Source organism: Crinia signifera, chromosome 8 (assembly GCF_055691185.1).
Source record: "Crinia signifera chromosome 8, ASM5569118v1, whole genome shotgun sequence".
NCBI lineage: Eukaryota > Metazoa > Chordata > Amphibia > Anura > Myobatrachidae > Crinia > Crinia signifera.
Window position 1 is genome coordinate 94,077,894 of NC_139224.1, and position 17,083 is coordinate 94,094,976.

General features: G+C 40.2%; 1 protein-coding gene across 12 annotated transcripts in view; it reads right to left on the minus strand.

Moving 5' to 3' along the window:
* The window catches only part of KCNT2 (potassium sodium-activated channel subfamily T member 2), an 852,827-nt gene that overhangs the window by 214,502 nt on the left and 621,242 nt on the right, over positions 1–17,083 (minus strand). For all 12 annotated transcript variants that reach the window (XM_083156802.1, XM_083156806.1, XM_083156799.1 and 9 more), the window contains 5 exons: positions 15,133–15,282; positions 9,897–10,126; positions 8,074–8,290; positions 5,256–5,361; positions 3,599–3,771 (listed from right to left, as the gene is read on the minus strand). In XM_083156802.1, the coding sequence (XP_083012928.1) occupies positions 3,599–3,771; positions 5,256–5,361; positions 8,074–8,290; positions 9,897–10,126; positions 15,133–15,282 (876 nt within the window). The remainder of the gene's footprint in view (positions 1–3,598; positions 3,772–5,255; positions 5,362–8,073; positions 8,291–9,896; positions 10,127–15,132; positions 15,283–17,083) is intronic.

A 17,083-nucleotide genomic window follows, 5' to 3' on the forward strand; every position in this document is an offset into this window, starting at 1 on the left:
CAGACACCGTATGTGTCATTTTCTGTGGCTGACACTATGTTTAAAGCAATTCTTTGCATAGCTATTACACAAATGGCTGCATTTCATAAAAGGCCATTAAGGAACCCTAGGAAAAAATTCTTTTGAAATGGAATGAATACATCTCTTAGAGATGCATTTTAAAAGGAAATATGTGCGGGCTGTTTATTAGGTCTCTTGATTAAAATATTTGTAGTTTCTCCATTTATGCACTGGAAATTCTTAAAGGAGCACAGCTCTCCGTCTCTTTACTAGTTATACAAACATGGCAATTTACAGGCACTAGAACAATTTACAAATGGAAATAAAATTTAGAACAGAGATAGAGGTTAGTGGTCCAAGGGCCACTGAGAAGTGATAGTCGTGCTAGAGCCTAATTAACACAGGTGTAGACAGATTTTTTTTAACTGAGCAAGTTTCGCAGCTTCCTATACAGGGTGTGTGCCCTTAAGTTACAAAAATGGAAAATGTGACAGTAACAAAATATGCAACTGTCACTTTAAGAAGTGCAGTCTTGCTTAGTAAATTATTCACACATTAGCCACATTAAATGGAAATCAATAATTACATTTATTAAAACAATTCATATAAAGTACTGATACGTTCAAAGGGCATAATGAATTAACAAACAAGACACACAACACAAAACATTTAATTGTATTAAAATATATATATAATATATATTAAGAATATATCTATATAGAGGATATAATGCGGCTTTTTAATATAATAGACGTATTGTATGAGGCTTTGAATATATATTGGTAATTTCCTGAGGCAATGGCATAGCTACCAGTCCCAGATAGTAATTAGTTCCGGTCACTGCATAGTGTTGCGCCTTTAGTTGATTGAGATACGGGTCAGTCTCTCCACTCCTTTACCAGAAATGCACTCCGGAAATATTAGGATGGAAGTATTTCTCCACAGACCTTGAGATATTTGTACATCCACCAGCGCGTCTAATAGCAATGTTGTCGGATCGGGTAGATAGAGGCTCCTAAGTCTTGAAAAAGTTTCCGGTTGCCTAGGAAATGAAACGCGGCGACATCACTTCTGCCAACACATATCTGAGGTCACGATTCCCTTACATGGAGCCGGCTTGCTCCATTCGCTTTTGCAAATTCACTGGAGCTCGCCACAACACCCACAGATACCAGCACCAGGGGTCTCATCCTACGGCTTATTCACCCACCGCATCTCATTGCAGTGTCTGCTCACGGACGACAACATTACGTGTACCGGGTCGTGCCGCTGTGTCATCGGGCTCCCCGGTCCCTCCAGATTCCACCACTAAGGAAGGTGAGCATTCACTTAAGGATCTTTTGTGTACCTGAAAGACTGCAACTTTGCGTTACATGCGCTAACAGGTTACACTCATATTGATCGCTTTGGTCACTTGACTGACTCTGCTTGCATGTGCCTAACCCGCCTTACAAACCACCCCATTACTAATACTCTGGCTTGTCTAATCCATCATTGACTACATACTGCTCTGGGAATTAACCCTCCACTTACTTGTTACTCGTGACCTCAATAGAGTTTGCCATATTTATTGCCTTATTCAAGCGCTTATTCCATTATCGCAATTGTCCACCGTATGGGAAGTTACAATTTTTATACTGTGTTTATTTTATTTTATATTATACTTATATGTGTATATTCTGCTTTTATTGACATGTTTTTTCGTATATAAAATACAAAGTTTAATGATTACAGTGTGTCCAGGTGACCTATTATTCAGCGTGGTTCACCAAGCATTATTCTAAGTTCAGCAGCACATAGTGTTAACCATCTTTTTCTGTACTACTATGGTGAGTTCTCAGCAGACTCACTAACACTTGTAGCAGCTGTCAATTTAGAGATATAGTTTTCTTTTCCTTCATTCTGAAACCCGTTTTAAACGTATTATTTAAAGCGCCAGGTCCTGTGGACAGGGGAGGAGCCTAAAAACCCTCCAGTGCCCACAATCCCTTTTTTTCTTCGATATAGGCTCTTACTCACACATTTCTCTGACTGTAGCTTGACACGGCGGCTTCCTCAGTTTAAGTTGAGCTACAGGCAGATAAATGTGTTTTTGAGTAGGAGCCTCTATTTACCCCACCCCACAACATTGCTATTAGACGCGCTGGTGGATGTACAAATATCTCAAGGTCTGTGGAGAAACACTTCCATCCTAATATTTCCGGAGTACATTTCTAGTAAAGGAGTGGAGAGACTGACCCGTATCACAATCACCTAAAGGCGCAATATTCTGCAGTGACTGGAACTATTTACTATCTGGGACTGGTAACTATGCCATTGCCTCAGGAAATTACCAAAATATATATTGAAAGCCTCATACAATACGTCTATAATATTATAAAGCCGCATTATAGCCTCTATATAGATATAGTCTTAATATATATTATATATATTTTTTTTAAATACAATTAAATGTTTTTTGTTGTGTGTCTTGTTTGTTAATTCATTGTGCACTTTGAACATATCAATACTTTATATGAATTGTTTTAATAAATGTAATTATTGATTTCCATTTAATGTGGCTAATTTGTGAATAATTTACTGAGCAAGACTGCGCTTCTTAAAGTGACAGTTGCATACTTTGTTACTGTCACAATTTCCATTTTTTTTTAAATTTAGAACATATTTATTTAAATAGAGTTTTACACATTGATATCATTATAGTCTAATCTTACCCATAAGTCACTGCTCCGACGCCTACCCTGTCAATAAAAACAATTATCTACAAGTATGGCAACAATAAAGAATGGGTTTGCTTTAGGACAAAAACCAACATGGTAATTTTACAGCATTACAAGTGCAAGGTGATGATACACAGGCTCATGTAATAACCTCTCTACCAACTTTGAAAATTGCACTACAGTATGTGAGTTATCCAGACCTTATCGTTGCGGTGCGATTTAGGAGTGCCCTGCAATCACCCAGTGATTAGATAGCAGCTGAGTGAAAATCCACCCTGTGCAAGCCTGCAAATTGCTTAGCCATCAAATCATTTTTCTAGTATGTTCAGTCTGTGCGTAGTTAAGGATTAACTCAGTGGCTGCGATGAAAGCAGCCAGATCGGGGCCGAAGCTGACGTCACATGACTTCCCCTTAAACACCTGGGCACGCCTGTGTTTTCCTTGATACTCAGAGAAAATGGACGGTTACCCCACACATACACCAGCTTTCTGTTAATAAACTTGTTTACAGTCAGCGTTAAAAAAATGAGCAGAAATGTTATCACAGGATGGCCTCACCCATGCGCACTACGATCCCTTCCCATGTGCAGTCTATTGATGATTGCTCGTGCAAATTGGCAGCCATGTGATCTGGTCTGAATTACCCCCTTATGTTCCCAATGATTGTTATGGGTAAAAGTCCATTTATTATTTTGGCATCATGCTTATTTTAAAAAACAATAATGATATTTGTGGAGGAGTCATGAATGGCTGGCAAGATACCAACCTAATCATCAAACTTAATATATAACACTGTATGAATTGTAGACATGGCCGACAGCTACTCTACAGTATAAGCATACAACATATGCACATGTATGTAAATTGTCAGCACTTACGGATTATCCAGTAGTAATATGACTGGGTTAAGTTCCTTCTTTGGTCTGTAATAAGCTCGGAGTGGAACTATGAAATTGTAAAGGCCGTTTCCTGCTGTCTCGGCTGCAACAATGATGATTTTATTCTTAAAATCATAAGCTTTTGCATCTTCATAATAGTTGTGTTGACAACCCTAAAGCAGAAGTGACAAGAGAACAAATTATTTCCAGCTATATAGTATGAGCAGCACCTTCTAGGGAGTATGAAAGGGTGAAGCAAAGTGTCTGAGTGTATGGAGACATTAGCAGAGTATGGGTGCAGGACAAGATATTGATTGTATGGAACATCTGAGAAAATGCTAATAGTTTGGGGTGTAGAGACAGTGGCAATAAATGTGGCAGATGTAAGACATTAGGACAAGTAGAGTAAGCAGAACAATGTATACCAGGCAGCTGAGCACATGTTTAATGTAGGGGTAGCCATTGACTGGAATAAGGTGAGCAAGTCAGCAAATTGATGGAGTTGGAGAGGGAGGATTGGGAGTCAGAGATGTAAGAGATGGAATGGCTCAACTTTGATGTAAAGGCAAAAAACAAGAAGAAGTGTTATGTATAGAAACATCAGAAAAAGAAGACAGGACAAAGAAGGGAGTGGCTTCAGTGCTTGCATGGACATACATTGGTGTTCATATAAAAATATAGAAAATGTTATAAAAGGGACACAAAATATTTAGAGGAAGTGCTGTAGTTGCAGCTAGTAAATTAATAGGCATCAACTGTAGCTCAGCATTAGCTACAGACATTAGAGAAATGGACAAGTGTAGACAGCAAGGGGGAGAACAGAAGTATATATATCAGAAAAATACATCGAGCATAAGAGAATAACAGGACTTCAGTGATTGGATGATGCAGGTTTCATACAACAAAGAGTTGGGACAAGGATGATCAGGAAGAAGAGAAAGAAGTGGAAACAGTTTTGTTATACGACAAATAGAAGAATCTGGAGACCAGAGAGAAAGTGATCTCGGTAGTGGAGGGTGATCAGAGGTCTGTACCTGTAGAAAAGGGCATTCATAGCAAGGATAGAGAAGTGTCATGAAGCAGAATATGAGTAAAAGTGAATGAATTAATAAGTGGTGATTGCAGAAGTGGTCAACGGACAGTACATCAGCTAATTTCTGGTTGTGGTGTTGGAGCGTAGAAAAGGTCTTTATTGGTGATGAGAGTTTTTTTCTGTATGTGTGTTTATATGTTTATGAGGTATGGATGGAGTAGGTGGTGTGTGAACTGTAATGTGCCCATAGTTACTGTGGGCCTTATTCTAGTTCACTCTTTTTGACAAAATCCTTCTTAGATGGACAAAACCATGTGCATGGCAGGGGAGCAGATATAACATGTGCAGAGAGAATTAGATTTGGGTGAGTTATTTTGTTTCTGTGCAGGGTAAATACTGGCTGCTTTATTTTTACACTGCAATATAGATCTCACTTTGAAGTAAAACCCCACCCAAAACTAATTCTCTCTGCACAAGTTACATCTGCCCCACCTGCAGTGCACATGGTTTTGTCCATCTAAAAATGATTTTGTCAGAAAGAGTGAACTAGAATAAGGCCCTGTGTGTATGGTATGGCAGGGCCCCATGTCCACAGTTAGTATTAGATATATTTATAGAAGATACCTTGTCTAATCGTAGACAACAAAATGGGACTTTTTCGTGCAATAAGTGACAAAACGTAGGTGAGCTTCCTATATATGGTGAATTTGGAGGGTACCCTTTAGCATATCTGTAATAAAAAAAAATGAAGAATATTATTTTTTCATTTTCCTGCCGTTACAGTTAAAAATAAGTGTACTTATATTGGTAAGAATATTAGAACATTATACAGCAACATTAAAATGCTATATTATATGTAAACACATAGTTTCCACATCAGGGGCCAAATGTAATAGGGTGAGAGTTTCAGAAAGTGAGAGATTTTGGGAGAGTTTTCCCATGTTTTTTAAAGTAGCAATCAATTACATGGCAAAATCAACCTGGTTTTGCAGTGTAATTGATAGCTGTTTTAAAAAAACATGGGAAAACTCTCCCAAAATGTCTCACATTCTGAAACTCTCACCCTATTACATTTGGCCCCTGATGTTTGATACCCCATCTTCTCACATGTTTAAGATTTTTCTTAATAATGCACAGGTTGAAAAATGTACTCATTAAATTACTTAAGATTTAAAATAGATAAACCTTGGCCAGGATTGTGAAAACCATATAAAAGATGGTAAAGTTTCAAAGTTTGTCAGAATTTTTAAGATGAACCCTTTAAAAATACACTAATTTGAACCATTAGGAGGATTAGTTGATTTGTCCTGTCTCTGCTGGTATTACTAATGGCTTTGCTGGCACTGGCCAATATTAGGAGTTAGGTAGCATTAGTGTGAGATCATTCCTTTCTAAGTGGGACTTGTGTCCAGTTTTTCAGACTCATGCAGATTTGTGGCCTTGTTCTTATTGGGAAACCAGGGCTGCCATAGGGGGAGAGGGGGAACTGTGGAGACCCCAGTCCCGGGCCCAGGACTAGAGTGTATGTTGTACGTTTTGTCATAAACAAAGTTCACATTTCCCTTGAAGCAATGTATAGGTAGAGTAGTGTGGCCAGTGCTGTTGAGACCAGAGGTCTCGCCAGGCATGCTGGGGTTCAAAAAAGGGGAAGGGGGACCCTGCCTCATTTGTCAGTCCTGGGCTCCACAATTTCTGATAGCAGCACTGTGGGAAGCTATTCCCATATTCATACAAATAGCCAATGTTTATACATCAGCACATGCATCTGAGTCGCAGTATCAGAGTCGCAAAAGTACAGATGTTGGAGCACAATAATAAAATGTAATAACTTCCAGATGCACAGAGATGTTGCAACTTATAAGGGTGTCACAGATATGTTGTTTAAAGGCTTGCGTATATAGATGTTCAACCACTTACAGGCCTTACCTAGATGGAGAAACTGCACCTGCCATTGGGCTGGTGCAATCAGTATAACTGGTTAAAGGGGGGGGGGGGTGGTTTTCTCTCCCCCTTACACAAGAAAATGCAGGGACTAGGCTGGAGTTAAAGGGGCCAACCTGGGAATGCATTTTCTGGTGTGAAAGGGGTATAATTTCAAATAGCCTGGACCTGCAGTGCTCTGAATACAGCCAGGCTCTGCCACTGTCAGTGGCTATCACTTCTGCCTGGCGGCGGCTGTCCCCCATTTACCGCGAGCATGTATTCCCCTTGGCAATGAGCATGTAATCCCACATGGCAATGAGCATGGAACCTCTGGCAATGAGCATGTAGATAAGCAGCACTTATGTAGCATAATTTTTAATAGGCATTATGGTGTTTGACATAATACATAATGGATATAATGGTGTGTAACTTAACGTGTAATGGACATTATGGTGTAAATGTTTAATGCGCGCCTTTGGTGGACAATGTCCCTGTTTATGAAACGTATTGTGAATTTTGGCTTAATCTGTGTGGCATTATGTGAATTCTGGCTCAATCCATGTGGCATTATGTGAAATTTGTCTCAATCCGTGTGGCATTATGTGAATTTTGGCTCAATCCATGTGGCATTATGTGAATTTTATCACAATCCGTGTGGCATTATGTGAATTTTGTCACAATCCTTGTGGCATTATGTGAATTTTGGCCCAATACGTGTGGCATTATGTGATTTTTGTCTCAATCTGTGTGGCATTATGTGAATTTTGGTTCAATCCGTGAGGCATTATGTGAATTTTGGCTCAATCCGTGTGGCATTATGTTTATTTTGGCTCAACCCATTTGGCATTATGTGAATTTTGGCTCAATCCGTGTGTTATTACGTAAATTTTGGCTCAATCCGTGTGGCATTATGTGAATTTTGACACAATCCATGTGGCACTATTTGGATTTTGGCTCAATCCGTGTGGCATTATGTGAATTTTGGCTCAATCCGTGTGGCTTGATGTGAATTTTGACACAATCCATGTGGCATTATTTGAATTTTGGCTCAATCCGTGTGGCATTATGTGAATTTTGGCTCATTCCATTTGGCATCATGTGTAAGGGGCAAATATAATGGGGTCTAGTATTTTGTTGCATAATGTGTAGAAGTTGTATATGGTGTTGTACACTACACTCAAGGATATGCCCCCTGTTGAGTGGCCACACCACATTTTCCGGAGCGTGCCTTCGGCGCGCGCAAAACTACATCCTTCACTTTTGTCACCATGGTGGGCCTGCGTACTTTAAATGCCAGGGCCTATTTTTAATCCCATTCCCACCCTCTCTCTGCCGCTCTCTTAGCATGTACACTGGCACCACTAACACCGCCCCCCCCCCCACCTAAACCCTCTTTTATCATGGTGCCCCCCCTGTCATTTTATCCTGGATCCGCCCCTGTATATATATATATATATATATATATATATATATATATATATATATATATATATTGTATATAACAAGAGTTATTACATACTCCTTGGTGTCAGAGCTCTCATCATCAGATTGGTTGGTTTCATCTTCTGATTGGTCACTCAGTAGATCACATGGCTGTACAGATGCATTGTCAGCAAGTTCTAGCACAGGTGCTATACTGGGTCTTCTTCCTTCCTTACTGCCTTCTGAAGGGAGAGTTAGAGTTGGCCCACTGTTAGAACGACAGCTTGTCTCTTGCAGATCTATTGCCACTGTACCTGCAAGCAAAATTAAAACACATTTTTTCCATATGAATATCTCAAATATATTCTACAGGCTAATTTAACACAGTATATATTGCAGATATTTGGGTCTTAAACCCATGTAAGGGCTTTAACAGACGTTAAGTATGAAATGTTTATTTTCCACACACTTGTATCCAGGGCTTAAAGTGGTCTTGGAGAGGTAGTGGAACTAATTTAGTCTGCAATCTATCCCACACCTCCCCATATTAGGCGGAGCCAGTGTCAGTGCAAGGGTTTTCAGCAATCCCATCAAATTATAAATTTGCACCCTAACTCCCATACTTTAAAAAGGGATAGTGGTCTCACATGGATGGAGAGTGATCACTAGTACCCCCAATTCAAGTTTAGCCACACAGTAGCATTCTCATTGCAAAAAAAAGTGTAATTTGTTCCAAAATGCTTATTGGTGCACCTGTTTTTGGTATGAGAATAATGGCAAACAGACCCAATGCACATCCAAAAGCTGCTAATGTCAATAACAAGGATAATATTTACCAGGCTCCAATTTGTGGAGCCTCACTTTGTAAATGTTCCTGCAATCCAAAAATGAACAGTGGTAAAAGTAAATCGGGATTTAACTTATTGTCAATAATATGCAGTCTCTATGACCAGCCACCAACATTTCACTGCTCATCCTGAGAGACCAAGTCTGAACATTACGCTGACATTGGAAGGAACTGAGTACAACATGTATTAGGTGACTTTTATTTTCTGGAAATGAAGAGATGTGTTTAAAATAAAAATAATATTTATACAACAGCTATTATCATTTTATGAGAGATGATCAGATTATGAGGAAGGGCTGGGCATCATTGTTCTGCCTGCTGAAGAGCAATAAAACAGTATTCATGGAAAGTGCAGAGGCAACTGTTTTAGCATCTGGATCTGTAATACTGCATTGAAATTATCTCTGCATAACATAATTCCACACATGCTATTTGCAAGAGGAGCTTTACATATGGGCACATTACAGTTTAATAATGCAATCTACTGTACATACTGCATATAAACAGGTTGAGTATCCCTTATCCGAAATGCACAGGACCACAAGCATTTTAGATAAGGGATTTTTACAGATTTTGGAATATATTTTTTCATACTTAGCCGGTCCCCTGTCTGTGCCCCAATGGTACCTCGACATCCACGGTGTCCCCTGGCATCCACGGTGGCCATTGGAATCCTCTCCAGTGGCATCTGTGGTCCCAGGGGTGCATTGCTTGAGTGCGCGGGCACCACTGAAACAGGAGATGCGCTGAAGAGGATTCCAAAGGCTGCCGTGGACAAAGGGGAATGAGCTAAGAATCGGTCGGGGGGGGCGGGATACAAATATAAAAATCTGAAATACTCTGAAAACCTACAGTTTTTGAAATATTTCAGAGAAGGGATGTATTTCGGTTAAGGGATACTCAACCTATATAAATATTTATAGGAACGGCTCTGCGTAGTCTATGTCGATAAAGATAGTTTACATCCAGTGATTTCCAGTACAGTATATTATCTTGAGATAGAAATTCATAATGAAACACATTTTTATCATTTACCTGTTTTACATTGCTACTAGAAGTTAGGAAATGCCTACCCATGCTAGCAATTATGCTGTGGACAGGTAGTCTGGACGGTCCATGATAGGATGATTTGAATTTGCGGAATTTTTCCATCTGTTCATGTTGCTTGAAGGCTGAGTTCTCTTCTTTGGTCACATGGATATAAAAGCAGGTATCTGTAGAGCTCATGATGTATCGCGGTCCTGGGTTCAGCAAGATGTTTTTGTTATCTTCTCTTCTTACACCAGTTAGACAGACACCAAATCTGTGAGATAAGGAGGGCAGCAGGGAATCTGTAAAATGACAATTCTTTGACATGCTAATCATAGCTTTCTGAATCTCATTACACTGCGGTGAAATGAATCTCCAGTATGCAATAACATTCTAGCCTTGGTGGATCCATAGCTCTCCCTCTGTCATTATAGCAAGGTTCATGGTAGTTGGACCACACATCATAATTCTTAAGTTACATTGCCAGCACCTGTTTTCTTGGAGGGGGAAATGATTAAAATGCAGTAGTGGGCTAAGATAGTTGGCTATTTTTGTATAAAGTGATGAAGCTTGTTCTTTTGTTCATACAATAAAAATAAACCTACAGTATGTTAGTGTCAGAACAAGTCAACATGGACCATAGACAGGTCAGAACCGTGACCTACAAATATGTCCTCATTTTGCCACATTGAAACACCACTCAAACAGTAGTAAAGATGTAAGGCTGTTGCTTTAATTAGTTTTAAACCTGTACATTCATAGATACCGTATGGAATATGGCATGAGAAAAAGCCACAAATGCAGGATTGTAACACTATGGTGTGTACACACGGTGAGATTCCCTTGCTATTCGACTTAAGATTTCAGTGCTACACAATCTTTGCTATCTCTGTACTTTTAACATACAATTCATACAATCAGCATTAGATTTGCACTATGGGCCTTATTCTAGTTCACTCTTTCTGACAAAATCCTTCTTAGATGGACAAAGCATGTGCACTGCAGGGGGGGCAGATTTCAAATGTGCAGAGAGAATTAGATTTGGGTGAGTTATTTGTTTCTGTGCAGGGTAAATACTGACTGCTTTATTTTGACATTGCAATATAGATCTCACTTTGTAGTAAAACCCCACCCAAATCTAATTCTCTCTGCACAAGTAACATCTGCCCCACCTGCTGTGTACATGGTTTTGTCCATCTAAGAAGATCTTTGTCAGAAAGAGTGAACTAGAATAAGGCCCTATATAGTCATTGCCACCCTGTCTATCTGGGTTTCGATTTGTGCTGTCACGTGAGCGCGCATCGGGATCGAAAGGTAAAAAACCTGTACGATCTGCATGCGATTTTGACTATATACAGTAGTCAAAATCGAATGTCAGATCTTACCGTGTTGCAATGTTTTGTGAATTGCGCACTCACTGGTGATGTTGTGGACCTCTTGTTGATGTTTAAACAAATGTAAGGCAACACTGTTTGTAAATAAAATTGTATTTATTAATACTTAAAAGGTGCATACACTCTGATGGTGCGGGGTTAATGGGGATGGTGGGTGTCCCTGTTGTAATATTGTCACAGGGACCTTCCAAGCTGCAGATCTCACTTTGTGTCTTCTGCAGAATGGTGTGGGGTATTGCAGCTGTGCTGCAGGGTTTGATTCACTCAGCAGGATCCCGTGGTTTGGCAATGCACGGGGTCTTTTCTCTGCTGATGTGTGAGAATATCAACCTTTCCTTCACTACACATTACAGCCAATCTAAGGTAGAATTTCTGGATTTAGAAATATACATTGATAATAACACATTAGCCACCAGGACATTTCACAAACCTGTGGATGTCAATAGCTACATCTTATCTACCAGCAGTCACCACCCCAACTGGATCAACAACATACCAGTTGGACAGTTCACACGCATCAGGAGAAACTGTTCCACAATAGAAGAATACAAACAACAAGGACAAGAACTCAAACACAAATTCATTGAAAAGAAATATAATTTGCAGACAGTAGACGAGGCCTACAACAAAGTATTGACAGTAGACAGATCGACACTCATAAACAAAACCCAGAAGACAGTAGACACCAAGACAAAAGAAGGCCCATTTTTCATCACCCAATATAACGATTCAGCCAAACAGATTAAACAAATAGTAAACAAACACTGGCACATTTTAAAACAAGACGACGCACTAGCAGAGACACTAACGGAGAAACCGAAAATAGTATACAGAAAAGCACCTGATCTTAAAAAACAATTGGTACACAACCATATACCACCCAGAAACCTCACACAAAGCAAAATTGACGGGAAATCCCAAACACCGGGATTCCATTACTGCGGGACATGTATAGCCTGTAGAACAGCAGATAAAAAAGGACAGAGAAAAGTGACAAACATAACGTCACACACCACGGGACAGACCTACCCCATTAAACAAGAAATGTCATGCCACACAAAAGGGGTGGTATACTTAATATCATGCCCTTGCAATAAACAGTATATAGGGAGAACAATAAGACCCTTAAAGACAAGAATGTACGAGCACATCCGCAACATTAAAAAAGGATTGGAACAACATAGCCTGTCGCAACATTTTCACGAAACACACAATAGGGATCCCACAGGGATCACATTCACTGCCATCACCCAAGTTCCACACAATTGGAGAGGGGGGGACTACTTCAAGAAAATAAACAAAGAAGAATTAAGGTGGATCTACAAACTACAAACAATGAAACCCAAAGGACATAACATTGACTTTAATATTAGTGACGTGGTATAGGTCAGAACACACTGGTACAAATATTGAAGGACTAGAAAATATACACAACTGTGTACATGTCACATAACCCACACTAGGGTACACACAGGTATGTAGAGATGAGAGTGTATCCAATTCCAATAATGCACACTCGCTAACAAGCATCCATTTAAGAATATAACTACAAAACTTTAGAACAACACCTCAGTATCCCACCACCAGGTACGACCACCCATATATTATGGATTGTAACAGGTCAACTCATCTCCATATAGCATATGCTAACCCACTGTCCTTGGGTTAGAAATACCAACCTCATACTGTATGTAGGAGTCACCACACCTACCACACACCAACCTTCATCATCCTATCTATAACCTGCTCAAATCACAAAAAATTTTATATTTTTTTTGTTTTAACTTAAGCACTCCAACCCTAGCCCTCTTATCACAGCCGATGTTGAGACCTCATATGATCTTATTTAATGCTTGACTAACAGTAATAGAGCATACAGACAACTGGGCAACTGAATTAGTCTGATCCAACACACATGTCAACACAGTCGACATGCAAGAGCGGGTCTACACAGCAAATCCCGCTAACGCAACACAACTGGCCGTGTCACTATACAGACCAGCAGCATAACAGCTGACAGATATCAACCCCGCCCACATACGTATCCCCATCCAATGACATTACAGGAAGGCGGGTAGAAATACAGGAACATTGGAATCATACTGCATCCTTGACAAAGGCACAAACGTGCCGAAACGCGTTGGACCTAAGGACACCAAGTCCTGCATCCACTCACCCACACACCAGTCTCCTCCAGGAGGAGTTGAGCACACACAGCAAACGGGACCCACGACACCCCGGGCGACGCCGCAAAGCCGAACCCGGAAGTGCCGCGAGTAACCGGAACAGCTGTGTGGATCCACTGCCAGCGATCGCGAGGAAGTGAGGACGCCGGCGAACACCTAAGGAGAAGACGCGGTTCCTATCCCCTGCAGGAAGCAAGCCCAGGTATCGGGTAAGTGCACGGTGCACCACCGGTGGGTTAGGGACGCCAGCCCCCGGTACCACCATACACTTGCCTTGACCTCAATGACATTTCCTTTTTCCTGCAAGAGACTCCCGCTGAAACCAAAGGACTGTTGCTACCCATCCACACCCCGATTTGCCCTGCAAGTTACCCTCTCAACCCCCCATATAGCTTCCACACATCAGCAGAGAAAAGACCCCGTGCATTGCCAAACCACGGGATCCTGCTGACCTGCTGCTACCCATCCACACCCCGATTTGCTCTGCAAGTTACCCTAATAACCCCCCACCCAGGCTCCACACATCAGCAGAGAAAAGACCCCGTGCATTGCCAAACCACGGGATCCTGCTGAGTGAATCAAACCCTGCAGCACAGCTGCAATACCCCACACCATTCTGCAGAAGACACAAAGTGAGATCTGCAGCTTGGAAGGTCCCTGTGACAATATTACAACAGGGACACCCACCATCCCCATTAACCCCGCACCATCAGAGTGTATGCACCTTTTAAGTATTAATAAATACAATTTTATTTACAAACAGTGTTGCCTTACATTTGTTTAAACATCAACAAGAGGTCCACAACATCACCAGTGAGTGCGCAATTCACAAAACATTGCAATACTTACCCCAGGGTTCAATAGGCGAAAGAACCCAGAATTTGCTGCACCACGAAGCACAGTACCAATAGTGGAGCGCAAGACCAACCCCCTAGAACCACAGATCTTACCGTGTGTACACAGCATTACACAGATTCAGACTCATTCGCACACATTTACTAATATCACACATCAAATTAATCAGTGGCATCTGGCAAATTAGTATGCATTAATAATAAATGCAATATGCAATATAGTTTTTTTTTTTCAAAGTGTAGCTATATATGACAAAGGTACTTCATTTATAATGTATAATTGTTTATTTTTAATGTCTACTTCAAATGTGCTTTCTTTGCAGGAACAATTTCATTTTCTGTCATTGTTATGTGATACTGGGGCAGATGTATTAAGCTTTAACAAGAGATAAATCCAGGGGTGATAAGGAGAGATAAACCTCCAGCCAATCACCTGCTAGCTGCCATGTTACAGGCTGTGTTTGAAAAAAGTCAGTAAGTAGCTGATTGGCTGGACGTTTATCTCTCCTTATCACCCTTGCATTTATCTCTTGTTAAGGCTTAATAAATCTGCCCCATATTTTGTTATGCCCATAAATGTAGTTGCAGATTTAATGCCTGTAGAGCCCAGTATAAATGCCTAATTTCCTGCTTCACCACAGATGTTGGTTATGTACCAATAGCCCCAGTACATAAAACAGCAACATATACACTAGAACAAGAAAATAATTACTCTAGGGGCGTACACACATTGCGATGTAGGCTAAAGCTGGGTGTGCCACTAGCCTAATCTGCCGATTGGTTTGACACTCTAGATCCATAAGTGACTGCTAGCTTATTATAATTCAGTCATCTTACAGTACTTACTTTTTATGTGCATGAAATGAAGCATAGGTGAAGCTTTTCCCTTCATATTCAGCAAAGAAAAGGCTTTCCTCCATCTTTATATGGTAGACCTCATTGCCTGAACATCTACCATACATCTTCTGCCATTGCTCAGGGGATTGCTGTCCTTCTCTGTTAGGGAAAATAATGACATTTCCTATTTGTGCAACAAATAAAATGCATTATAACTTGAAAAGATGCAGTTTCCCATAACAATTCTATATTTTAAATTAATTATAATAAAAGAAATGTATATTAATAAAACAAAACTAGATATATAAGCAAACACATTTTATATTTTGACCAAACCTGTACTGTTTGCCATGCTTGCAAAGTTTTGAGTCACATGATGGGACCAGCATTGACACATTGTGGACAAGACCGCTGACTCAAGCTTGTATGAACGCTCTACATTATATTATAGCTTTAGAATGCTTGGTTTCTTCTTGGCGGGAACTGCTACTACAAGTACTGTACTTCACATTTTGTTCACATATAGAATTGAAAATCTCAAATGCTTTGCCTTATTGCTTAACTTTATATATTTGAAAGATCATTGAATGTCAGCCCAGTAATACAGATTGAGTATCCCTTATCCGAAATGCTCGGGACCACGAGCATTCCGCATAGGGGAATTTTTCGGTTTTTTAAGGCATACTTACCTGTCCCCTGATGGTGTCCAGTGGTCCCTCGGCGTCCACGCAGTCCCCATGCGTCCACAGCAGGCCTCCGGCATCTTCTCTGGGTCTCCAGCGGTCCCAGGAATGCATTGCGCGAGTGTGCGCGCGCACCGGTGACGTCACTCGCGCAATGCACTCGCGCAATGCATTCCTGGGACCGCTGGAGACCCTGGAGAAGATGCCGGAGGCCTGCTGTGGACGCCCGGGGACTTGGTAAGTATGAAAAGAGGGTTAGGGGGGTAAAAAAAAAAATTTAGAATGATTTCAAAAACCACGGTTTTTGGAATAATTCGGATCGGGGATGTACGTATACAGGATACTTAACCTGTAATGATAATTTGGATTTAAATAAGAAACCTTTCAAAAGAAAATCCCTCAGAAACAGCATATTGTATATATGTATATGTTCAGTCAGCTGGAATCAGAGTTGTGGTCATCCCTCTATTAGTGGAATACTGTATGTGGTATGGAACATAAAAAATGGCAACAAACATAACTTTATGATGTAGATTCAGCAGGCTGTATAATCAAAGCTGAGGGTACTGGATCTCTACTGCTATCAGTTTAGTTTTCATTCGCAGTCCTACTAACTGGAAAATAAGTATGGATTTGTCAGTGACATTCTAAATCACAAAGGACACTACTTTAAAACAAAAAAGGTTTATCATGATACTTTTTGGTGGCTGCCTTTCCTTTGCTATATATTCTCATGTCCCCTTTATATCCGAAAAACCTGATCGCATTGCAAAATAATTTCACCTACATATTTATTAAACTTCACCCTCAAATATAAACATCGACTAAATTTGATGTCATCTATTTTTCTATTCAATTTTGCTTATAGAAGCAAAATAAAAGCCCTGTAGCATTGAAATTGAATGGTAAAATAGACCCTGCAGGCAAAACTATATAGTATAGGTCTGTACTATACAGATGTGTCCACATACATCTTGGCTTTTTTTCTCAATTTGTCACAACATGTAAAACACGGCTTAGCTGTTTTTCCAAATGTAGCAAGTAGATAGAGTCTAAAAAATTTCTGAAGCAGTAGAACTTGTAATAGATTAGAGAAGCAAATTTTTAGATAAAAATCACAAAGCGTGACTTTTGCAGAGTCCAAGGTGTGCCATATTGTGCCATACATGGTGCAGTAAAACCAAGATGTACGTGTATATAAAATTGTGGGTCATCTTTAGGTAAGTATGTTTTTTTTTCTGTGCAGGGTAAATACTGACTGCTTTATTTTTACACTG